The sequence below is a fragment of the Sorex fumeus genome, unplaced genomic scaffold, assembly GCF_029834395.1.
Source record: "Sorex fumeus unplaced genomic scaffold, SorFum_2.1 ptg000010l, whole genome shotgun sequence".
NCBI classification, from domain to species: Eukaryota; Metazoa; Chordata; class Mammalia; order Eulipotyphla; family Soricidae; genus Sorex; species Sorex fumeus.
In genome coordinates, this window is record NW_026606067.1 from 35,017,350 (window position 1) to 35,044,325 (window position 26,976).

The 26,976-nt window shown below is 38.9% G+C and overlaps 1 protein-coding gene across 4 annotated transcripts in view; it reads right to left on the bottom strand.

Moving 5' to 3' along the window:
- Positions 1-26,976, bottom strand: part of TNIK (TRAF2 and NCK interacting kinase) — a 478,684-nt gene that overhangs the window by 153,567 nt on the left and 298,141 nt on the right. For all 4 annotated transcript variants that reach the window (XM_056110725.1, XM_056110723.1, XM_056110724.1 and 1 more), the window contains exons 5-7: positions 15,988-16,098; positions 10,728-10,818; positions 8,269-8,399 (exon numbers count right to left, since the gene is read on the bottom strand). In XM_056110725.1, coding sequence (XP_055966700.1) covers positions 8,269-8,399; positions 10,728-10,818; positions 15,988-16,098 — 333 coding nt within the window. The remainder of the gene's footprint in view (positions 1-8,268; positions 8,400-10,727; positions 10,819-15,987; positions 16,099-26,976) is intronic.

The window sequence follows — 26,976 nt, forward strand, 5'->3', positions numbered from 1 at the left end:
TGCTAAATAGGAAGAGGACCTTAGCGTGCATCTCAGCAGTAGGCCTTGCTGAAAATAATGCAACATTCTACTCTGTGTATTGTCCTCTTGTGAAACACCCTGAGTGCATATCAGCATCACTGGAACCAGTGAGGTTACTCATTATCTCCCAAGGTAAGTCTCTTAACTAGAGGAGCTCTTTCTATCCTGCTGAGCTAAGACCTGTTGATTCTCCATATCACAGGTTTAATATTCACTTGATCACTTGACCTCCCCTTACTCATCGCTTTGCTCGAGTGGGCACCAGTAATGTCTCCATTCGTCCCTGTCACGTGCTAGTGTAGCCCAATGGCACCTGCTTGTTCCAGGAACATGAAGAGTCTCAAACTGATCGTTCAGGGTCTTGACGAAAAAAACTGACCGTCTCATAGGTGGGCAGCCACGCGATCTTTTAACGTCCTGTGGAATCCAGTCGGTAATGGCTCTAGTACAGCGGTCATCTGCAAATTGCATTACTCGTCCAGCCCATCTGATTTTCGACGCCTTGGCAAAGGAGACAGAGTCCCTGACTCTTGATCATCAAAGAAGGTCAGAACTCCAGAATCCTCTCACTTGAGTGAAATGTGATACTCCAAGTGAAATGTGATACTCCAAGTGAAATGTGATACTCTTTGGGAGACCTGAATAGCATTCTCATCCTGTTTTCATAGGGCCCAGGTCTCTGAGGCGTATGTTAGTGCAAGAAGAACAGTGGAGTCAAAGAGATGTGCCCAGAGCTGGAGATTCTTCGTCCTCTTAGCTATTTCTTCAACGCTCTTGAAGGCGTTCCAAGCCCCACTCTTCCTCCTGCGCAACTCAGGTGCCAGGTCATTTGTCATGTTGACTTTTCAACCTAGGGACACATAACTGTTGCATCAGAGATGTCTGTTCCATTGAGAGCAAATGGAACAACAGGAACAAGTCTGTTTTTCATAAACATTGTCTTCATGAGATTCAGCTGGAATCTAACCTTTCCACATTCAAGGTCGAAGTCAGCCAGCATTTGTGCTGCTTGGCTAATGTTTGGTGTTATTAGAACAATGCCATCAGTGAAACAGAGGTGGTGTAGTTGCCGACTGTCTATCTTCACTCCCATTCCTTCCCATTCCAGTCCAGACGTTCTCGAGGGTGGCACTGAAGAGTTCCGGTGAAATGGTATCACCCTGCCAAATCCCTCTCTTGACGTCGTTGATACTTTCTTGTAGAAAGGTGAGATCCTGGTAGTGAATCTGAAATACAGCCCATGGAAGATCCTGATGTATTGAGTTTGATGCCCTATTTGGCTAGGGCTTTGATAACCGCTTCAGTCTCGACAAATCAAAGGCCTTCTTTAAATCAATGAATGTTAGACAGAGCAGCTTCTTGAACTCCCGAGAAATCTCAATGAGCTTGGTTACCATGTGGATATGGTTGATCATGCTGAATCCTTTTCGGAACCTGGCTTGCTCACATGGTTGTCCTTCATCTAGGGTTCTGCCAATCCTATTCAGGATGACTCTAGTGAACAACTTGTAGATGACAGACAATAGGCAGATTGGGCTATAATTGCCAATGTCATGGATGTCTCCCTTCTTGTATAGTAGAACAGTCCTACTGGTTTTCCATTGGGATGAAAACTTGCATTCAGAGAGGTAGAGTGTAAAGAGCCAAGCCAGTGTACTGATGAGTACTGACGGGCAGGTTCTTCAGGTGTTTGGGTCTGACCTTGTCAGGTCAGGTCCTGTTCGCTTCTTTACTGATGAAATGGTGTGTCAGATTTTGGAAGGGAGAATGTTGGGAACGACATATCCATCCTGTGGAATTTGGTATGTGGGCAGGTAGACATGGCTATTGAAGAGATTTGAGTAGAAGTCATGGATAATCTTTTCTGCTGCCCTTTTGGAAGATGTGACAGATCAATCGGGACATCGGAGGACAGTCATCTTGGTCTTGTAGTTGGCAAAGGTTTAATATTTAAGGTTTAATATTCACTCAACCTTATATCTATATCTGCAAATGAACCACAGATTTGTGTGCAAAGTCTCATAGTTAGAGTCTAGGTGAATAACAAATATTACCCCAAATCAGCCCTGAGGAACTGGGGATATGCCAATTCATAGTACTTTTATTACTTTGCCATTTTTTTAAGTGGGGTGGGTGGGCTGTGTTACACCTGACAGTGCTCAGGGGTCACTCCTGGTTCTAATGTTGCTCAGGCCATCTTTTGTGGTTCCAGAGTCAAACTGGAGTTAGTCACATGCAAGTCAAGTGTCTAAACCCCTATACTATCTCTCCAACCCTTTTACCAAATACGAAGGCAAGATCAATGTAGGTTGAAATTTTAGAATGGGACTAAATGATACTTAAAATAATTAAGTTTTCTACTCATATTCCATGTATGCCTAGGGTAGGAGAAAATAAGACATACAGGAAACTATCAGTTGCTTTTGCACTGATATACATTTGGAAGTGTGTTCAGCTTTTACATGCTCTGTCACTGCAGAGATATTCTGGATACTGCTCACCTCTTTGTGTGTGTGAGTGTGTGTGTGTGTGTGTGTGTGTGTGTGTGTGTGTGTGTGCGTGCACTTTTTGGGTCACACCCAGCGATGCACAGGGGTCACTCCTGGCTTTGAGCTCAGGAATTACCCCTGACGGTGCTCAGGGGACCATATGGGATGCTGGGAATCAAACCCGGGTCAGCTGCGTGCAAGGCAAACACCCTACCCGCTGTACTATCGCTCCAGACCCCTGCTCATCTCTTTCTTTAGTAGCTCTCTGGGATGGGTCTCTGGCCACAGGGAACTTTCTTTAGAGAGCAGTTCCATTAATGCGATGAGAACATTACAGACTTAAATACCTGGCACATCACATTCGAGTGGAAATGAAATTCAGAATTAAAAAATAATTTGAGAGGCCTAGGAATTTCGAACAGTTTTATTAATTTCAAATCTTCTGAATGCTTATTATTAAGTGAGAAAGCTTTCATTATTACTCCACATACTTATCAGGGAAATGAAACCTTTCCTTTTGCTTGAAGTGTTTTGACAGAATTTCTGAAAACAAGAAAGGAAGGACCTCTGGGGGAGAGTGAACACATCGCGCCAGGGAAGTTTTGGCTCTCTCTCTCGGGGGAGGGTTATTTTCAGTCAGCTACTGCTTGTGCCTGGTAGATAGCAGACAAAACCAGACTGGAATAAAAAAAAAAAAAAAACAACGAGCTCTTCAGATGACTTTCCTAGGGAGTCACTTTTTTTTTTTTATAGAAATACTGTCATTTTTAGATCAATTTCCTACAGTGTTTCAGACATCACTGACAAATCATAAATAATCATTAGCAAATCAGATGGTAAGATAACACTATGGTCTTTCTTAGTTATTGCACTTCACTTTTTTTTTTTCCGCTTTTTGGGTCACACTTGGCGATACACAGGGGGTTACTCCTGGCTTTGAACTCGGGAGTTACTCCTGGTGGTGCTGGGGGGGACCATATGGGATGCTGGGAATCGAACTCGGGTCGGCTGCATGCAAGGCAAATGCCCTACCCGCTGTACTATTGCTCCCAGTCGACTGCATTTCACTTTTGTGGCCCTGAACAAAATGAACGCTGACCAACTTGTCTTTCCTAGATTAAAAATGTGAGGAACAGGTCTATATAGCCTTTTCAGATCCTCTTTACAGGAACCCGCAATGCAAAATAACTTGTTTTTCTGCCCCTGAGCAACGAACTTGGATAGAGGTGCCCCAAGTTGCAAGTCACGAGAAGAGTGGGAGTCAGACCAGATAACTCGATGTCTCTCACAAGGCCCAGGACTGCCCTAAAAAACAGGAGGTTCCTTGTGTAGGACTGCAACTGTACCTCATGATATCTCACTATTAAAAATTTAAATAATTAAAAAAAAAACAGGACGTTCCTAAGCACTGACACAAATGCTGATCTTTAAAAAATAGGCTAAGGAGTGATGTACTTTCAAATGCATTGGTTAGGAAAGTATGTGTTATTACAAATCTATTGGCTATTAAATGCGCAGGCTCTGCTGTAATGGCTGGTGAAGGCCTATATAAGATCTCCTTTGGAGAAGCTCGGGGTCTTGGACCTGCTGGACTTGCATGTCCATGTAGGCAACTCGACCCTGGCTAGCCAGTCTTACAATAAACCCTGCTTGCTGTTTGCAGTCTCAGGAGTCTTTTTGTTGTTAAACGGAGATTTCAATCCACGTCCTAACAACTTTTATTTGAAAGAAAGATTTTTTATTTTGTGGTGGTATTCGAAAAACATCATCTTTTATTTTAGACATGTCCTCAAAGGTAAAAACATCTACCACTCATGAGACGCTAAAGTATTCACACCAGTTTCTGGGGCTTATATATAGAATTGAGCTGAATGGCTATAGAATTGGGCCAATTGGACTACAACACACATAGTACCAATTTTTTGAACTTTGATGGGGTTCCAAGTAAATTTCAAGCATGAAACGTTGCTGCCTAGTCAGGGCCCAGAGATAGTATGGTGGTTAGGGCCCATGACTACTATGTCTGATCCAAGTTTGATTCTTAGCACCACAAGTTCTCCTGAGCATCACCAGGTGCATTTCTGGAGAACCCCAAAGCCATTTAGATAAGTAGGGTAACCCTGACACCTCAGGTCCCGGGCAGCGTGGCATCCTCAGGCCCTTCCATCGAACTACCTGTGTTATTGACTGGGAATCATCCGTGGGGCCCGGGCCTCTTGAGCACTGTAGGATAACTGCTAGGGTTAGGAATGATTAATCTGGCCTGAGCTCTGTAGTCTGAGTCTGTGGCAAGATGTTCCCAAGAGAGCTGCCCTACAAGTCTCAATGGTAGCTCTTACTGTGTCCATACAAAAATAACTAATATTAAGACTTTGATAGTTATTGAATGAGGAAAAGAGAAAAACACCTTAGGAGGTGTTTTGCCTGGGGCAATCAGGAAGGGTTTTGGAATACCTCTCAGGTAATCCTTTGAACCTGGTGGGCCCTCAGGAAGGGCTTTCTTATGTTGATATGGCTACCTGACTGGGTGCAGTGTGGGCCCAGGGTGAAGGGGAGTTGGAGAGAGAAAAGAGCTGAAGAGAGAAAGCAGGACAGCATGATGGACCATGGAGAGCCTAGTAAGTGGGACAGAGAGAAGAATGTAGAATACAGGAGCAGGCACGTGGAGAGAATGGAATAAATGGCAACTGATCAATCAACCAGCAACTGATAAATCAACCTGCTTGGCCCTTGCTTCCTTAGCCGTCTGCCCCAGAGCCGGGGTCGCCCCACCTGGGGGAGTAGCCCGGGCTCACCCCGAACTCAGGTGGCTAGGGGAAGAGTCACTGGGGCCTCCCCCTGGCCACCCTCAAAGATTTTATACAGAGCACCACTTGGGAGACCCAAGAAAACAAAAACCCAATGAAATCAGACTGCATATCCAAATATTCCTTGGTGTATTCTTTATAGATGGTGGCAATTTAATAAATAGGTGCTGAGTGATGAATGAATGTGTTTGAAAGTCAAGGTACCGTCAGGTGTCTGTCTCCTGGTGACAGACCATATTTGAAAGAATCAGGAACAAAACAAAAGATATGATCTGGTACCAACCCAGAAGGAGAAAGTTTATATAGAATCACTTCAATGGTCCACAGCAAAAGAGTGTTGGGGTAAAAAAATCTTTGAGACATCTCCAAATGTTCCTTTCTGCCAGGTTCTCCTTATTTCTCCCTATCAAGGTCTTTGGTTCACCCTTGGCAAGTGACCAGTAAAACTCACCTTCTTGTCAAAGTTTCTTCCTCCTCTTGTACAAGTTAAGTTATACAAACCTGATAAACAACTTTGCACCAAAGACTACAGAACAGATACACATGGGTCTGTTTTCTCATCAGAATCTTCATTTCTCCCTTTCAGTCTTCAAAAAATATTTGGGTGACAACCAGCAGTGTTCAAGGTTTACTTCTGGCTATGTGCTCAGGGGACTGTATACCAGGTGCCAGGGATTGAACCTAGGTTAGTCACATGCCAGATGATCATCTTGCCCATTGTACTCTCTCTCTGGCTATAGAAGTCTTCATTTCTTAATGGAAAACACAGAAATTAATCTTCAGTTTATGAAGTCTTGGGATATCAGAACAGTAATATGGAGATTATAGTGTTGCTGATTCACCTAATGTTGTATGAAGCCTCCTGAGCTTCCTAAAACTCCAGACTTCATCCGCACCTAGAATTACCCATTGGGCTCAAACCATGTGATTTAGGTATGATTTGAGGAAAGAGAATCAGTGTATCGGTTTTGCTCCAAGTTTTGGTTTGTCAGTAAGACTAAGCTTCCATTTCTCTATGAGAAACAACTAAATCATAGGAATCTATTTTATGTCACAAAATAAAAGTTCATATATACTATAGTCAGTAAAATAAAAACTTGAAAAGCTAAACTAAGAATCAAACTTTTTTCTCCATGGTAGAATGAAATATCTGAGTCCAGATGTAACAAGCTAGCACTTGCTAACTATAGCGATCATCTAAAAAATTGTTTATGAGACTATTATGATACACATATCTGGACTGGGACATACATTTGATAGTAGCTCCTCTGAAGGGATTTGAAAATCAAATTATTTAAATGTGCTTATCATTAGCCGTTTAAATAAATGACATTTTATTTTGGCAAGAGATTAACTTTTAACCTGTCAGCTATTTTCAAACAGATTGTTGTCAGTTTATTCCAGTGACTAACTTTGAAAGAGGAAGGAAATTTACAAGAGATTATTTTGTTTTCGGTTTCAAGTCTTGTGTTTCTCCAAAGAGGCAAATAATTTGTCACTGCCCTGAGACACAGGCTTCTGAAGACATTTTAGCATTTGTGTTTTCGTGACCTAATTTCAATAATAACCCATATGTGGAGAACTAAAAATGCTCTTTAATAGAGGAATTCTTTAAATAAGTTTCTTCTTCAGGGGTTGTTTCTTTGGTGAACTGGAGATTTACAAAGGGGCAGACCACAGAAGGCAATATATTGGGAACAGAGAGGTAGGGGGCCTGGGTTCAACCCCAGCCATGAACATCCCTAACTGGGAATTTACCAAAAAGGTCTTAACTCTCAATCTCTTCCTCTGAGAGATAGGGTATTTCCAGATGACCACCAAATTCCTTTGGTAAAAATCCCATGTATTTATAAAATCAGCCTTAGGTATGCCAGATTTTGCACAAGTCTGTTACACAACCTTTATGAACATACATCATTGATTCCATCCACTATTCGTCGATTGCCTCGAGCAGGCCCCAGTAATGTCTCCTTCGTCTAGCCCTGAGATTTTTTTTTAAAAAGTGCCATATTCAAGGCTCTTTCAGAGTTAGGAGAATGAGACCCATCATTGTTACTGGTATTTGGAATATTGGGTACGCCACAGGGAGTTCGCCAGACTCTGCCGTGTGGGCAGGTTACATTCTGTAGCCTGCCAGTTTGTCCAAAGTAGGAATGAGATCCACTATGCAATCTGAAAACTCTCAAATCCTACTTCCCTTTCATTTCTAAATTCGTCTCTGTCCTCTACCACACTTCAATTCCTGACATACAGTGTTGCCTGAAATTGCAGCTGTGGATAGGTTTGTACCTAACTTAAGTTTGATTCTGCTGAGAAAAACAGAAAGAGGAGGACTTCTTGGGGTAAATGAGAAATTTCATCCCCTATTTAAACCTTGGTTTGAACTTACTAGAAAATTTTCTGCTTAATACAAAGAAACAGGCCTCAAGTCAAATTTCTTTGAAATATCATAAAAGTTGCATAGAAACAATGTCATAGCTACCCACATTCCATTTGGTTGCCTCTCATTGAAAAGAAACCCTAATAATTATATTATGAGCAATGTAGAAATGAGTAAGTGTGATTATTTTTAAATCAGAAAAAGGTGACTTAAGGCAACAAATTCATATGCAAATTTCTTTTAATATAAAAGCTCTCAAGATATATACTTTTCTAAAACTGTAAATTATAACCAGGGTAGAAATCTATTGTCTAATAGAGTAAATTCAAGGGAACATAAAATAAAGTTTAGAGATTTTTACAAATAGGCAATCAACAAGATGGGGGAATTCATTAAAAAAACTTTTTCTTGAATGTCTTGTCATTTTAAATTTAAATAGTGTTTTACATTTCTCTCGTTAGATCACATAAATATTAATCCCAAAGGATCCCAAAATAATTTTACCATTGCAAGATTCAGGGTGAGATGTTATGCATGATTTTAAAACATGTGAAGATGGAAGAAGTCATACCTTGAAATCATATGTGGCATCTGGGTTTTCGTCACAGGCAATCACTTCCGGGGCCATCCAATAGGGTGTTCCAATGAAAGTATTTCTCCTGCCCACTGTTCGATCAAGCTGAGCACTGACACCAAAGTCCACTATTCAAGAGAACACAAGTGCATACAATCTATGATCTTCATATGCTGGTGAAATGAATATGTATTTTTATTGTGGTAAAATGTATATTAATTAAAATCTGTCATTTTATCATTTTAGGTATAGATATCTGTATTATATATAATCACATGGGTTTGAAGCCATTTCCACCATCCATACAACTCCAGAACATTTTCATCTTCCCTGATTAAAATTCTGCACCCATTAAAACAAGTATCTTTCTTTTCTAGAGTATCCACAAGCCCCAGGGAACTGACTTTTGTTTTTTGGTGGAGTGGGCACATATGGTGGTTCTTAGGGTTTACTCCTTGCTCTACGCTTAGGGATCAAACCTGGTGGTACTCAGGAGAATATATGGGGTGCTGGAAATTGAACCAGGGTTGGCCACATAGTGCCTTCTCTGCTGTTCTATTTCCCTCCTCAACTTTCTTTTTCTATAAATTTGATTACTAAAAACAGGAGTAGGTGAAATCCTGCAGAATTTGTCTTTTTTTTGTGACTGATTTCTTTCATTTAACATAATATCTTTATCTGTGTTTCAACCCATGTCAATACTTCTTTAAAAAGATGTTCAAGGATTTATTAAATAAAGATGCTAGGGACATATGCAGATGAATAGAGAATAGTTCTATACTCAAGCGACTTAGAACCTATGAGGATGCTTTTGTGACTCCTATTTCCTTTCTATTAACAGGAAAATGGTCTTGTTACCAAATCGCAATTTCCTTTTTTAAGGCTATTTAGAAGTATACATTTTGTTTGTCCATTTATCTACTTTTTTGTGTGAATGAGAACTTTAATTGGATGTATAAATGAATAAAGTACACCAGTGAGTAATTACATTGAATATTTAGTTACCCCAAGACTCAGCAAGGACCAGAAACAAGTGTTAAGTACTAAGCAAGCTTGGTTGTGTTAAAGCTTAGTATGAAGTTTTACAAAGAAAATTATTGCGAAATAAATTAAAGGAGTCAGATTGCCTGTTCGCATCCCATTATTCCACATATTAGAAATGAATTAGGGGAGGTAGTTAATCACTTTTCACTTCTATTTCCTAATCCATGTAATAAAACATCAGAGTTTCATAGAATTGCTCTAATGTTAAAATGAGATCATCTATGCAAGTATCTTGCACAGGACCTGGAATAGAATATTCTCTAAGTAATTTTCATTACTGATGATGAATATTCTGAAGATAGCTTACCCAGACATTTAATATTAAACTTCTTTCCCTATACTGCTTTTGTCTTAAAATAAAATTTTCATGAGATAAAATTCTGGTACCATATAATAACCATGAACAACTAACATCATATATCTTTTTTTTTTCTTTTTTGGGCGATGCCAGTAACACCCGGCGATGCCCAGGGGTTACTCCTGGCTCATGCACTCAGAAATTGCTCCTGGCGGTGCTCAGGGGACCATATGGGATGCTGGGAATCGAACCTGTGTCGGCCATGTTGGCTGTGTGCAAGGCAAACGCCCTCCCTACCTGCTGTGCTATGGCTCCAGCCCTAACATCGTATATCTTTAACAACAACAACAAAAAAAAACAACAAATCTCTGGGATGTAAACATGGAAAATATTTAAATCTATCTGAAAATAACTAATAATATATATTAGGCTTAAGCTGTGTATCCTTTAGAATATTTGTCAATTCATGCTCTTAATTATATTTACTAAGCAGGCAAATGGCTTTAGGCATCTCTACCTTATCTGAAGATCCCCAGATTTACTGTGGGAAGGGCTCAACTGACAGCCAGAGAAAATATTTATTTTCCTGATATCTATGGCAGATGGAAGTGGGAAACAGGTAGAATATCCCTTTTGCAGAACTGTACAGTAATAATATTATTATATGTTTGCATTACATGTAATAAAATATAAACAAAAGTAATGCAAAACATGAAAATACTATGAGAATCCATTATTAGAAATATTTATATCTGGATTTTTTTAATCAAAAATGAGTTATCACTGTACTGCCATTGTTATAAAAAGGTAAACAAATGATAGGCCATAGGTAATCATTTAGTACATAATCTAAAGGATCTTTGCTTTTAAAAAAGTACATAGTTCTACACATTAACTTAGCACAGGAATTTACCAAGTGTATACTAATTCACTCCCCAAAGCCTTTTTCAAAAATATTTTGAAACAGAAACATCTTCCATTCCATTTTGACCACAACGACCTCCACGTTCACAGTGAAAAAAAATCCTTACAAAACAAGCAGCAAACCAATGTAACTTTCTGAAATAATCTCATCAATTCCTGCTACTTGTAGGCCCACTGAGTTTGTTCTTACCCAGCTTAACTTCAGCATTTTCCGTCAGCAAGACATTTTGCCCTTTAATATCTCGATGAATCACTTTATGCTGGTGCAGGTGACTCAGACCCTGGATGATGGAGAGGTGAGATGTGTTAATAGGAATATCAGCCAAGATAGAAATAAACTATCTTGGATGTTAATGATCCAAAAAAAAATCTCAACTCACCAAGAGATACTTTCATGATTATAGTCACATCTTTCATGAGCTCACAGTGCTCTACTAAACTGCAGTAACTGATGGATGTAAACTGATATAAACAGGTGGCCCTTGTAAAACACAACGCCGATTAAAAGAACCCATGCACATCAGCTTTGATTAGGCACCCCAGAGTCAAACTGAGATGAGATAATTTCAACATGTACATGTTTTGGTTAACAGTACTATTAAAAATTGAGATTTTTATTACTTTGTAAAGGAAACATCTGCTGAGCCTCCTCATAGAAAGCCGATTTAACCAAATCCTGCATTTTTGGGAACATTAGTTAAATTTAAATTCAGAATGACTCTCTATTGTACAACTTTTACTAATAAAAATATTTCTTAGACTATAGCACTATAGCATTGTCTTCCCGTTGTTCATCGATTTGCTCGAGCGGGCACCAGTAACGTCTCACAACAAATTGTGAGACTTGTTGTTACTGTGTTTGGCATATCAAATATGGCACGGGGAACTTGCCAGGCTTTGCTGTGTGGGCGAGAGATACTCTCGGTAGCTTGCCGGGCTCTCCAAGAGGGGAGTAGGATTTGAACCCGGGTCGGCCTGGTCAGTCTCGTGCAAGGCAAACACCCTACCCACTGTGCTATCTCATTGTGGCTTACATTAAAACAAAAACAAAACGTTCCAATTTTCTATTTATGCCTTTCTCCGTAACATTTTTAATACTTTATGGTTGTGATTTGGGACTGATTATATAAAATAATCATTTGATGGCATATATAATTGATGATGGTCCATATCTCCATAAATTTCTCTGCGTTTGGCTTCTTTATGGGGTGAGTCATAAAACCTACAGACTTTAAGGTAGTAATGTTTCCAAGATAAATACAAGAGTCTTGAAGCAAATCATATTATACTGTAGCACTGTAGCACTGTCCTTCCGTTGTTCATTGATTTGCTCAAGCGGGCACCAGTAATGTCTCACAACAAATTGTGAGACTTGTTACTACTTTTAGCATATTGAATACGTCATGGGTAGCTTTCCAGGCTTTGCCGTGCGGGCGAGATACTGTCGGTAGCTTGCCAGGTTTTCTGAGAGGGGCGGAGGAAATGAACCCAGTTCTGCTGCAAACAGGGCAAACGCCCTACCCTCTGTGCTATCGTTCCAGCCCCATGTTATGCTACACTTGCTAATTCAAGGATTTGTATACTCATGAATTAACATTTTGTTACTTAAGATTTTGTGAAATTTTAATTTTTCTCTACAACAAAACTATGGTACAAAATATTATGTTGACACATAAAGAAATGAAACAGTACCTAAATTTCCATGTAGAAAAAATTCAGTATGTGAATTCTAATGCCCCCAAAGGTCACTGGGTAAGGTTTAAGAGTATCAACCAAAGTAAACCGCATAAAGGAATATTTTAAGGTACGTTTTTCAGTCTTGGGCTGGAGTGATAACACAGCGCATAGGGCGTTTGCCTTACGCGCAGCCAGCCCAGCTGAGCCGGGTTCGATTCCTCCCCACTCTTGGAGAGCCCAGCAAGCTACCGAGAATATCTTGCCCGCAAGGCAAAGCGTGGCAAGCTACCCATGACATATTCGATATGCCAAACACAGTAATAACAAGTCTCAAAACGGAGACATTACTGGTGCCCGCTCAAGGAAATCGATGAACAACGGGAGGTCAGTGTTTGTTTGTTTTTCAGTCTTTAAAAAAATTACCTGTCGTATCTGGTGTCTAGTCAGTTGAAGTCAAAGGAAATATCTGATCAAAATATACTGTTTTAACAGCCTATAAACATCTGATAAATTCCTCAAAGACAGTTTGAAGATCCCTTTCTCTCCTTTACGAACAAAGAGATTGAAAGCAGATTAAAGAAAAAACACAGGAACAAGCCAAAGGTTGTATTTAATAACACTGACCAAGATCTTTGAAACTTCCATGGCCAGCAATCTTGCCGAACAAGTGTCTCCTCCAATGAATCACCTCATCATTATTCCTCAAGGGAATATATTGAAAGAGCAAGGAATACCATATTTTTATGTTTATGAAACCAACTACAAAAAAGTCCTTAGGGTTCAGTGAAACAGCTCTGCTGCTTTTTTTTATGGATTTTTTTTTTTGTTCATCCATGCTTTATTTAACATATACTTGGATTTTTCAGTGTCCAGAAAATTCTTTTTTTAAAAAAAATTTTTATTAGTGAAACACCATGAGGTCCAGTTGTAGACTTACAAATATTTGTGCTTGGTTTTCAGTTATATAATGATCGAGTACTCATCCCTCCACCAGTGCCCATTCTCCACCACCACTAATCCCAGTATCCCTCCCAGCCCTCATCTCCCCATCCCACCCTGCCTCTGTGGCAGGGCATTCCCTTCTGTTCTCTCTTAAACAATAAGATGATAAAATCAATCCTCTCAGCATATAGAAGGACAGAATGGATAGAACTGCCTGGAGGCCTGAGAGTTTCCTGGAAATCACAAGGTGGTCTGAAAGGCTACACAGTCATGGAAGTGTGTAACAGTCTCAGTAGCACTGTCCTGTAGCACTGTCCTCCTGTTGTTCATCCATTTGATTTGCTCAAGCGGGCACCAGTAACGTCTCCATTGTGAGACTTGTTACTGTTTTTGGCATATCAAATATGCCACGGGGAACTTGCCAGGTTCTGCCGTGTGGGCGGGTTACTCTTGGTAGCTTGCAGGGCTCTCTGAGAGGGATGGAGGAATCGGACCTGGGTCAACCACATGCAAGGCAAACGCCTTACCCACTGTGCTATTGCTCCAGTAACAATCTCAGTAAGAAATTAAAACTCAGCTTACACCATGGAATACTAATACAAGAAGATAAATGTTATGTCTGAGATAAACATATCTCCATGTTTATCCCTGAAATGTTCTGCTTGCAGTTTGAGAAAACTTTGTGGGCTGGGAATATGACTCAGCAGGTAGGCCCATGCCTTGCCTGTATGAGTCTCTAGGTTTAATCCACAGAACTAAGAACAATTTTTAAAAAATAGACAAAGATTATTTTTGACTACTTTATAAAAGCCTTGGAGGAATTGTCTTATTAACTTCTTGGAAGAGTGTAGATTTTCCTGTTTTTCACATTTCTATCTATAATCGACTCAAATAATTTTTTAAGCATGGTATAAAGCAATCGCTAAACTTCATGTTCTCATACTGCCATTTAATTTCTCAAGCATTATCTACTGATATGATCCTGTTCCCCTACACAACCACAGCATATCAATGATCGCAAACCAAGGCCTGCATAAAATGGATCTGTACTAGAATTTATATTCTCTTTCTTTGAGCATTTATCTACTCTTGTTACAATATCACTCTGTTTTAATTATTTAACAGTTTAAAAATCCCAATAGCTTGTAGCATAAACCTTATGTATTTGTTCTTTAAGATTACCTTGGCTAATTTTGGCCTTTTGCCAATAATTATTTCCAAATAATACTTCAGAACTCAAATTATCAATATTCACAATTAATCTAGAGTGATTTTGATAGGAATCATATTCATGATCCAGTAAAATCATGAATAAAACCACGGATAAATAACACCTTTATGATATTAATGTTCTAATCTGTGAAATAGTATATGCCATCCAGAGTTACGGTTGTCATTAACTTCACACAGTAATATTCTAGTTTTCTGTGTAGACACTGTATTTCTGTAAATTTCTCTTTTTTTTGTGAAGCAAAGTAGTTTTTATTGAATGAAATTTGCTTAGAAAGATATTAGATGGGAATATGTGTTCCAGAGAGAACACAGGGTAACCCAGAATGAAAATAAGCAAGCAAAGAAACATAGAGACAAGGAAGCAAGATTTGTGTTCAAGGGAGAAGATGGGTTTGAAGAGGAAGCCTTTAAGTTTATTTCTAAGTATTTGTTTTATATTCTGTTAAAATGGGCTGGAGCCATAGCACAGCGGGTAGGGCGTTTGCCTTGCACATGGCCACCCAGGTTCGATTCCTCCGCCCCTCTCAGAGAACCTGGCAAGCTACCGAAAGTATGCCGCCCACACGGCAAAGCCTGGCAAGCTCCCCGTGACATATTCGATATGCCAAAAACAGTAACAACAAGTCTCAGAATGGAGATGTTACTGGTGCCTGCTGGAGCAAATCGATGAACAGTGCTACAGTGGACAGGAGGATAGTGATACAGTGCTACTATTAAAATTGAGTCATCAAAACTCTTCATTTTTGTATTGCCTAATTTAATTTAAATATATTTTAATTAAAATATAATTTAATTAAAATATGTTTAATTAAAATATATTTTCATATCTTTTTTGTCTTTCAGTCTACCAAATCCTCAGCATATAATCTGTCTCTCAAAGGCATATCTTGGATATCATGTACAGTCCTAATTTCTGTTCGCTTATTTAAGAAAGCAGAATTATAAATAAATAACTACACAAGTAAATCAAGAGAGAATATTTAGCTTACATAAATAGTCTCCATATTAATAGCAAGAGACAACTTAAGTAGTCTAAACGAGCTATACTGTGATCCATTACCTTCTCCCTAAACTGAATATAGCAAGTTCACTGCTATCCAAATTAATTGATTATGGAATTTATGGGGGGAAATCTTGGGGAAAGGCATGGTCTTGTCCAGCCATCTTATTGACTTAGTGATAATACTGACTTAATATTTCAAATAAGTTTTTTTACAATGTAAAATTAGTCAACAAATCTGCATGCACTGGCATGGCTAAACACAGAATCCTTAAACTATTTATTAATTTTCATAAAAGGAAAAAACAAGTACCTCTTTAACAATTCATTTTCCTTATAGAATACCATCTCCATGATCTAAAACCAGATTTCTAGTTAGAAAGTCCAATGAACACAAATCCCTTGGTAAGGGAAATCACTCAAGGTTAATTCTCCTAAAATAATAGTCCATGACCTCAGCAAAATGGTTCTCACAGCGCAGTAAACATCATCACTGTTAGAATAAGGCTTTAAAAATATTTCCAATATGCTTATGAATTTCAGTGTCAATTTATAATAAAGTCAAAAATTTCCCAAGACAGCATGTATGGTCACTTACTCGTAAGATCTCCCTGCAGATGTATGCGATCCACTCCTCCTTCAGAGTGTTCCCTTTCGTGTTCTTGATGAGGTCAGTGACAGAACCAGCGCCACAAAACTCCATCACCAGCTGGCAAAGGAAGAAAACAGGCCATCATCATCATCATTAGACTTTACAGCTGCCATTGGACTGAGCTAAGAAAGCATAAGATATTCTGGTTGTCTGTTTCACAATGCTGTTCCTGAGGAAAAAGTCATTGTGAAACAGTCTATAAATCATGAACGTTTTTGTGATTCTGGTTGAGGAACACAGTTAGAACAGTGTTTGTATTTATGCTTTAAGTTTACAGAGTTACTGCCCTGATTTATACCAAAGTACCTACATCCTCCACTACTGTCGTAGTATTACTTCTAAGCTTTCTCTTCCTTTCCTCTCCCACCCTCAAACATAAATTTTCTTCTTCCAATAATGATAGAAATATGATTTTAAACTTTCCAATCTTTAAAAGTAGTTGTAAAATGAGGAAAATATACATATTGTAAGCATTTTTAAATGAAGGAATCTAGGTGATTCGGACATAGTTGAGAATATTTCTGTGTTAAATATTCAGCAGCTGAACTCATATTTCCTACAAAATTTGAATGATTTCACTCTGTGTTAGTTATGCATCTCTAAGCAGGTCCAAGTTAGAACAATGCACACTGTTTGTGCTGATGGTTTGTAAGTGTCACTGTAAGCTGTCAGAATGAGGACTGTTTGTTTTTAATTAACTTCAGCAAATGTCCCCATGAGACTGGACACATCAGATAAATTCAATAAACAATAAGACCTAAATTACCACCTTTCATCCAAGAAGTTACAAGATCTCTATAAATACAATCCCATTATAGTACTCAGCAACCTTATAAAACTGGCAAAAAAATGAAAAAAACATCTTCTTTACTTAACAGGGAGGTTAGGAAGCTAAAGAAAAAAGCCATCAACATTCAAACAGCTTTTCTGTTTATTTTCTGGTTTCTAAAAAACTCATTCACATCCACATTTTTTCACTTTTTCATCCAATGTTAAAGACAAAAGTTACATCACTAGGTACTTATATTTTTGTTAGTTATGATAAAATAATTTAGAACAACTCGTCTTTGGACATCAATCAGATTGAAGTGGAGTCATAATGAAATTACTCTGGGGTGTCAGTTATAAGCAAATGTTCAATTTAAACTTTAGCACCTCATCGCTAGGTCAATTTAAACACCAGCACCCACCCCAACTATGGAAGTAATGTTCTCTTAGGTCAGAAGTATGTTCTATTCTTTTCTTACATATTCTCAATTTAGAAAAATTGCATGAAATGAGTTTCCTGAAAGAGTTTCCAATGCCTCTTCTGACGTATCACTTCACAATTCTTCAAAGATAGTAAAACAGAGAAAACATAGACGTAGAGACAGATTAAGAGCTTTAGTAAGGAAATTTGTGTGCCACAATATGCTATATTCTGACCTAATCAGAATTGCAAATTTAATATACTTCACGGCCAGAAAGTTATCAAAGATACATATCAGAAAGATTCCAGGACTAGAGATGGGATCATCTGAATATCAAAATGAACAATAACTGCAATGTCTCAAAGCATATTAAATATATCTAATTAAGTGCATGAATGAAGATACCCCATCACAAAAATCATAGTTGGCATTGTTTATTTTAAACTTAACTTAGCCCACAACAGGAGGCACTGGGGCTCCACTGGTTTCTCAGGCCAGCAGTTCAATGCACGGACTGAGGTTCTCCTGCTACTCAGGTCCTGCAGTGCCGAGGGTTATCGGGAGCACCCAAATGGTGGTCTGGGGACCTCCGAGCTGCACTCCATGATGTTATGGAGAGCACAAAGTACTGGGATTAAAACAGGAACGGGCATATGTTAGGCACGCACCCTACGTGCTGTACTATCTCTTGGCCTCACGGCACTGTTAAAAAAAACCAGTTAACTTTTGTTTTGGGAACTGGTAAATGAAGAGAAAAATAAAAATTAATTTCTTGGCATTTTTTTAATCACTAGCAAATAGTAAAATAGTTGAAGTTTCTCTCTATAAGGAAGCATGCAATCTAAAGAATATGACTAGAATGGAAAGGGAAAGGTATGAATACATTTAGAATATTACTGGTTTTTATTTTTGTTGTTACTGTTTCGGTCTTTCAAGTTTATTGCAATGATAACTTTAAGTAAGAAATTTACTTCATTTCTTTTTTTTTTTTTTTTTTTTTGCTTTTTGGGTCACACCTGGCGATGCACAGGGGTTACTCCTGGCGGTGCTCAGGGGACCCTATGGGATGCTGGGAATCGAACATGGGCCGGCCACGTGCAAGGCAAACGCCCTACCCGCTGTGCTATCTCTCCAGTCCCAATTTACTTCATTTCTGATGAGAGGTTTGCCATAAGAAATTTTTATTTTGCCTTTTGTAATTTGTCTATGAAGTGCCTAGCTATGATTTTCTTCAAATTTAAACATTATCTTCCTCGTGAATTTTAAAGTCTTTCCCCAAATTTGTATATTCATGTTCTGTTTTGTTTCCTTTTATTTATTTATTTATTTTTCACTAGTGACACACCATGCGGTACAGTTGTAGACTTACAAACTTTCATGCTTGGGTTTCAGTTATACAATGATCAAGTACCCATCCCTCCACCAGTGCCCATTCTCCACCACCAATAACCCCAGTAGCCCTCCCACTGCCCCCCCCATCCCCCTGCACCCCGTCCCACCTCTGGCAGGGAATTCCCTTTTTCTTTCTCTTTCCTTTAGGGTGTTGTGGTTTGCAATAGAGGTACTGAGTGGCAATGTGTTCGGTCTATAGTGAGTGTACTTTCAGCATGTATCTCACATCCCGAGCGAGTCCTCCAAAAACCCTTTACTTGGTGTTCCCTTCTCTATCTGAGCTGCCTTTTCCCCCAGCATGTGCTGCCAGCTTCCAAGCCATGGAGCAGACCTCCTGGTACTTATCTCAACTATTCTTGGGTGTTTGACTCCCCTTCTGTTACTTTATATTCCCCCAGATGAGTGCAGTCTTTCTATGTCTGTCCCTCTCTTTCTGACTCATAGAATATTACTGTTTTGTAAACCCTAATGAGCTAATTGATTTGGGTACTGATCACCACTGGTTGTCAACATTAAAAATAAGAAACAGCCTTGTATGATTTATATAACCAAAGCAGTAGTTTTACCTTAAACAAATAAACACGTGACTCCCATTAACCTTGTAGTTCAGATTTACAGAAAACTTAGAGGACTAAAATTTAGAGCACTAAAAACATTACATGAGAGAGATACAATAAGCAAAGCTTAAAATAGAAAATTCCAAAGAGCAAAAAGGCTTATATGCTTCATTTTAAGACGATGAAAAATGAAAAGATATCTGCAGAATTTAAACCTTTACAAAAGCAAAATTAAAACCTAAAAAAGCAAAATGAAAGTGTACTGTATACAGTTTATATGGCACTAATTTTCTGAATAACTGTTAAAGTTTTTTGGAGAAAATTACAGCTTTGAATATAGACTAGATCTTTAATAACACAAAAGAAAAATAAGTAATACTCATATATAATCATATTGTTATCATATAAACTTTCTTATTTTTTAGGTAACATGAGATAGCATGAACAAATTATAATTACGTACCTGGACTTATATATATATGTAATATTTTACATGTATATAATCAAGTAAAAGACTGAATCTGAACCTATATCTTATACCTTATACAAAAATTAGCCTAATATAGATATGGTCATGGTCCTCCCGTTGTTCATCGATTTGCTCGAGCGGGCCCAGTAACGTCTCCATCGTGAGACTTGTTGTTACTGTGTTTGGCATATGGAATACGTCATGGGTAGCTTGCCAGGCTCTGCCATGCGGGCGAGATACTCTCGGTAGCTTGCCGGGCTCTCCGAGAGGGGCAGAGGAATCGAACTCGGGTCGGCCATGTTGGCTGCGTGCAAGGCAAACGCCCTACCGCTGTGCTATTGCTCCAGCCCCAATATAGATAAAAGGAAGATATAAAAAATAAAACTATAAAAGCCTTAGAAGAGAACATTTAACGTGAGACCAGAGATATAAGGTGCTTTCTTTGCACATATCTGACCCAGGTTCAATCTCCAGCACCCCAATATGTTCCCCCAAGCTCATTGGAGCAATTCCTGAGCATAGAGCCAGGAGTAAGTCCTGAGCACAGATATGGCTGAAAAAACAGTAAAAAATGAGTTTTCAAATGACGATGAACTTCATAGAGGTTCTCAGCTATGACGGCAAAATCACAAGAAACAAAGAAAAGTTTATATTTATCAAAATTGAAAACTTTCATGCACCAAACCATGCTATTAAGATAGTGATAAGATAATGGAAATAATGAGAAAATATTTACAAATTATATATTTAATAGGGATCTAGTATTCATAATACATAAGGAACACTTACAACTCACCAGCAAAAATAAAACCAACCCAGTTCATAGCAAAGAAATGTATCTCAGTGGCAAAGTGTCTAGTAGGAACGACGCTAAGAGTTTGATTGCAAAAACGGTAACTGTCTTTGAGATCCCTGGTGCTACAATAATGTGTAATCTCCAGGGCACAGCTAAGTATGCAAACTGAACTCATCATTGTAACAACAGCAATGAAAAGAAAGAGAAGATGGATATTCCCATTTAGAAATGGACTAAATACTTGCATATGCATTTTTTTCAAAAAATAGATAAAATGATACAGTCAAATTATGGAAAATATAAATCATAACAACTAGACTCAATTTCACATCCACCGTGAAGGTTCTCCAAACACTCTTCTCATATTTTTAAAAAGCAGATTGAAACATTATATTTAAAGCATTATCAAGAATGTGGAGAAACAGAAACCACTGTCCATTGCTAATGGGAATGTAAATTGGTGAGTCACTGTGGTAAAGTTTGATAGTTTCTCAATGAACTAAACATAGAATTATCATCTGATCTATTCTTCCACTGCTTTCTTTCAAAATAACTGTTCAAACATTAACTTCCCCTGAATAATCAAAACAACCTTATTCACAATAGGCAAAAATGTAAAAAAAACCAATATGTCCATCAGGTCAATAAAAGAATATGGTATAATGAAATTCTGGAATATTTCCACAGTTATGATAATGAAAAAAGTACTGATATATGAGATATCAATATAAATGTTGAAAACATCATGCTAGTAGAAAGAAACCAAATATAATTCCATTTATATGAAACATACAAAAATTGGTACATCTTTAAAATAGAGAGCAGATTAATGGCTGCCAAGTTCTAGGGAGAAGGAATATTGAGAGTCACAAACTGTTGAATTGAACTAGGACCTTGCACATATGTCCTACGACTTTAGCCATTTCTTTGAGGCCTGAATTAAACATTCTATTCCCCCTCTCAGTATTAAAATTCTTAAGTGGTATGTTTTATACCTATTTTACCATACATTTTTTAAAAAGTATACGATGAGATGAGATTTATTTCAAAATAACAGAAGGAGAGAATTACCTGGGTAGTTGAAAGGGATAGTATTGGTTATTGATAGCTATTGAGGTCATCTTGAGGCTTCTGAGTCATTACACTGCTGTTTAATTCCATGCACTTCTTGGATTTTTTCATAATGCAAAGTTAAACAGAGTCTTATTTTATTGAAACCATGATTCGATAGCAGTTCATAATCAAAGACACATACTTGAGTAAAAAATATTTTCTCAAGTGAGAAAAGTGTTTGCACCATTTTTTTCCAAATCTCATTTTGGAAAACATGGTGACTGGCCTGTCTTTAAAGGCAGCTATCACTCCTGTATCAGCTAGAGAAATGTCCCACCACTGAGCTCCATTAGGTCACACAATTATAGTCCCAAAGAAAGCAGTGGAAGCCCAGAGACTCCAGTCTTTTAAAATTAGATTGGACAAAACACTTTCAAATATTCAGTAGGCAACAATCCACTCTAGCCAGGCACTAATGCCAGTGATTTCTATAATTTGCGTCTCCATTCAGTTCCAGCTGAAGCCTGCTAAATTCTTTTCATCTCACTATAGAACAAAATGGTTGTTAAATTATGTAACGGGATTCTCTCTCTCTCTCTCTTTTTAAAGAGGAAAAGAAAGAAACCAGCACTTGCTAGCAATTGGTTCCTGTAGTCAAACAGCTACACTGATAATTACCGCCACTCCACAGTGTGGACCCACCCTCATCACAAGTAACCTCATCACATTAATAAACAGAAACAGGGCTCAATATGCCAGACCCAGCAGCACTAAGTCAGTAGTGTTACATCTCACAGGAAAGAAATAATGGCTCATTAATATTCTCCCAAAAGAAAGTTCACAAAGAGCTATTTACACAGGGGCAACTGTACTAGCAAACATGGCCTTGAAATTGACCAGGTGCCAGGAACTGGGATAAGTGATTTACAACTGTCATTTCTCATTCTTCTTCCTCTCATTTCCCTTTGCTTTATTTATTAGCTCAAGAAGTTACTACACGATATAAATTTATTAGATAACCAGGGTAAGGTTGAAAGCACATGCTCTCTTGAGTAATAATTATAGTAATCACGTTCTCTAACCATGTTGGACCTAGATTTCCACCATAATCACTATAAAATACACAATGGAAGGCATCAACCAGAAGCCAGAACAATAGCACGGTGAGTAGCGCACTTGACTTCCACATAGCCAACCAGAGTTTAGTCCCTGGCACCCACATGATCTGCTCTGCCAGAAGTGATCTGTGATCACAAAATCAGAAATAAGTGAAGCTTTGGCCCACAACAACACCAAAATGGAGGTATCAACCTAATTGGTTTGTTGTGAATACTAGTTGTGTCTATGAATGTAAAACTCAAAAGACCCATAAATATTAAAATATATATCTATATTTTAGTCTATTTGCATTTATAAAACAGAAAATAAGGAAGGGTTTCATTTAGAAGATAATATCAATAGTATTTCAAGATCTACTTCAGTTGGGTGGTGAAGAAACAGTGCTGAAAGGTACGGAGAGGGGACCTTGGGAACATGCATTGCTCAAACCTTAATTCATGAAAGAATGTCAAGGACACTTGAATTTTATGTCACAAAGTATGCGCAAGGGGTACTTACAGAATATTTTCATAGAAAAGTTAAAAAATGTTGACAGTGGGAAAATTTTAAAAGGAACCTTACTATCTTACTAATTTGTTTAGAAAATAAACTATATATGCGTTGCCTGGTACAACTCCTGTGGAAAACAGTATGGAGAGTTTTCATAAAGTTAGATTTGAACTGCCATATGACCCAGCAATCGCACGTTTGGGCATCCATGCCAGGGCATTAAAAATACCCTCTGGATAGACATAAAAAGATCACATTCATCTGGGGGACATAAAGTAACAAAAGAGGAGATTAATACCCAAGAATAGCCGAGATCAGTACCAGGAGGATTACTCCATGGCTTAGAGGCCAGCCGGGCATTCTAGGGGAAAGGGCAGTTCAGATAGAGAAGGGAGCACCAAATAAAGGGTGTTTGGAGGATCCTCCCAGGATGGGAGATGCATGTTGAAAGTAGACTATGGACCGAACATGAATGCCACTCAATGCCTCTTTTGCAGACCACAACACCCAAAAGGAGAGAGAGAACAAAAAGGAGTGCCCTGCCACAGAGGCAGGGTGGGATGGGGGGGATGGAGGTGGGAGGGATACTGGGATACATGGTGGTGGAAAGTTGGCACTGGTGGAGGGATGGGTATTTGATCATTGTATAATCGAAACCCAAGCACAAAAATGTGTAAGTCTACAACTGTACCTCATGGTGTTTCACTAATAAAAATATATCCTCTCAAAAGGACATATGCTCACCATTCTTTATTGCCACACTCAGTATGAGAGCTAAGATACGGAGTCAACCTAGGTGTCCAACGACAAATAAATGGATTAGGAAGATGTGACATGTATACCAAAGGGGGTACTACCCAGATTCAAGGAACAATGAAATTATGCAATTTTCTGCAACCTGGTTGAAACTGGAAGATATCATATTGAGGTGATGTAAGCCAGAAGAAGAAAGACAAACACGGGATGATCTCACTTATCTGTGACAGATAGAGCACCGGATGAGAAAATGTATTATAGTAAAGGGAGGATGTCTAGAACACTCTTGACCCTAGTATTTAGAGAGGAGAAGCAGAGAGAAGGAACAAAATCAAGGGTGTAGGGGTGATGGAGGTGGCGGGGGAGAAGAGAATGTGAACTAAAGGGTGAACAGCATCAGGACCTTTGGGATGGGTGAGTGGTATGGCCATAGATCCAAAACACAACAACTTGGAAAATATGAGATCTTAGCTGCAACCATGGGAACTTTGTAATGTGCCAGTCAAGTTGACAGGCGGGAATGGGCAGGGGTTGGGTGGGGAGGGACTATGAGAACACTGGTGGAGAGAAGTTGACTGGTGGTGGCACTGGTGTTGAAATATATGCCTAGAGCTCAACTAGGAACACTCTGCAAATTAGAATTCTCAAATAAGGCAATAAAAATAAAAAATATTTAAAAAAGAAAAAAAAAAAGAAAATGAACTATCCCTGCATAGCTTCTGGAGTGAGAGAAGGCAGGTTAAGCTGAAAGTGAGAAAAGAACTGTGTTTACTCTTACTGGGACTTGAGCTGGGAACAGTCAACCAGAGATATTTAAAATAGCTCAGCATAACACAGTAATTCAACGCTTAGTAAAAGCATTGTTTGACTTATTTGGACATGAGGAGATATTTTTAACTGCATCTGAAAGGTTAATGCTAAAAACCAAAGAGTTCTAATGCATTTCAAAATTTACAGGGTCTGTTTGTTGGTCACACTTTTTTGTCAACTGCCTGTTGGGATGGAAAGGCAGGCTGCATGTTTTGTCTTGGAGGTTGGGGGGTTAGGAGGAGTCTGTCCCTTCCTCCAAGACAATGTCAAAAGGGAGCGTCTTTGACCTCAGCTGATCCCAGGAGTTTCAGAAGCACTTTCTCAGTACCTTTTCGATACCTGAGTCTCTTGCCTCTCTGTGAGAAGGAGAGGGAGCATCAGAGGTGACTATTTCTAAGTGCTCTTTCTAATTCCAGTCACCTCTGAGAGATAGGTAAAGGGTTTATTCTCAGAGTCCTAAGGAGTTTAGGATGACTTCCATGGTCCCTTTGTCATCCACACACTTGCTAGTTAATTGGTTTTAGTTCCTGCAGCAAGAAACAAAGGTCTAAGATATTAAAAAAAAAAACCTGCAGTGACTAGCCCTAAATAGCCTGATAAAAATTTCTTTCTTCTGAGCATTCATATTCACATACATGATCACTTTTATTTTTGGTGGGGATGAAGGGACAGTTTGGGCCACACCTGGCAATATTCAGTATTTCCTCCTCACTTTGAACTCAGGAATTACTCCTGGAGATGCTTGGGAGACCACATGGGATGCCAGGGATCTAACCCAGGTTGGCAGTGTGCAAGGCAAGCGCCCTATCATCTTTACTATCTTTTTGGACCTGAACCCTTGACTATTAACAGTGTCAATAGTTAATTTTTTGGATTTGGTTTGGTTCGGGGGCCAGTGATGCTCAGGGTCTATTTCTGGCTCTTTACTTCTGGCTCTGTGCTCTGGGGTCTCTCCTGGCTGGGCTTGGAGGACCGTATGAGGTGCTAAGGATCAAACCCAGATCAGCCACATGCAAGATAGCGCCCTACCCACTCTACTACCATTCTGTCCCAATCCCTTCTCTTTAAAAATAAAAGTGTGGAATGAGAAGGAAGCAGGTGGATGATATTCTGCTTATAATGACAGAAGTTTACACGAAGCGATTGAAATAGCATCAGAGGAAAAGAAATAAGACAAACTTCCAAGAATTCACAACTCTTCAAAAGGAGCAGCCTTTTGTCCTTGGGAGTCTAGAAACATCAGCAAGGCACAGGATTCAGGTGTGGCTAGGAATAGTTATAACATCTTATCTGCACAATTCATGAGAGTGTAAACAGAATCTGAATGCAGCAAATTTGGTATAGATCAAAGGCAATTCTAGCATCACGATGTATAATATGTGTCGACAGGAGCTGGAGAAATACTAAAACAGGTAGGATGCATGCCTTGAACGTGGCTGACCCAAGATCAATCTCCAGCACAACATACGGTCTTACAAGCCCCACAAGGAATATCTGAGTTCAGAGCCATAAGTAAACCCTGAGTACTGCCAAGTGTGTTCCCCAAAAAACAAAAAAATATTTTCAGAGAAATATAAAAATTGGAGATCGGGTGCGTTCAGGGTGGTATGGTGGGCTGGAGCGATAGCACAGCGGGTAGGGCGTTCGCCTTACAAGCGGCCAACATGGCCGACCCGAGTTCGATTCCTCCGCCCCTCTCGGAGAGCCTGGCAAGCTACCGAGAGTATTCGATATGCCAGACACAGTAACAACAAAGTCTCCAATGGAGACATTACTGGACCCGCTCGAGCAAATCGATGATCAATGGGAGGGCCTTTACTTACTTTACTTTTTATAAAAATTGGAAGTTATAGAAATGTACTTATTCATTATTTCAATCAGCTTTACATAAAAGCAAAATGAAACTGTTGAGAATTTCCAATTTAGAATTGGTACAACTTCTGCTACTGTACATTCACATTTTTGCCATTTTGCCATTAATATTAGTAAATATTAATTTATTAATACTTTTTTTTGCTTTTTTGGGTCACACCTGGTGATGCACAGGGGTTACTCCTGGCTCTGCACTCAGGAGTTACTCCTGGTGGTGCTCAGGGGACCATATGGGATGCTGGGAATTGAACCCGGGTTGGCTGCGTGCAAGACAAATGCCCCACCCGCTGTGCTATCACTCCAGCCCCAATTTATTAATACTTTTGAATTTTCTCCTTACACTATATATAAACACTATGGTTTACAAAGTTATTCATGGTGATTTGTTACAGGCTTGCATTATTCACGTTTAAAATAGCATATTTTATTGGA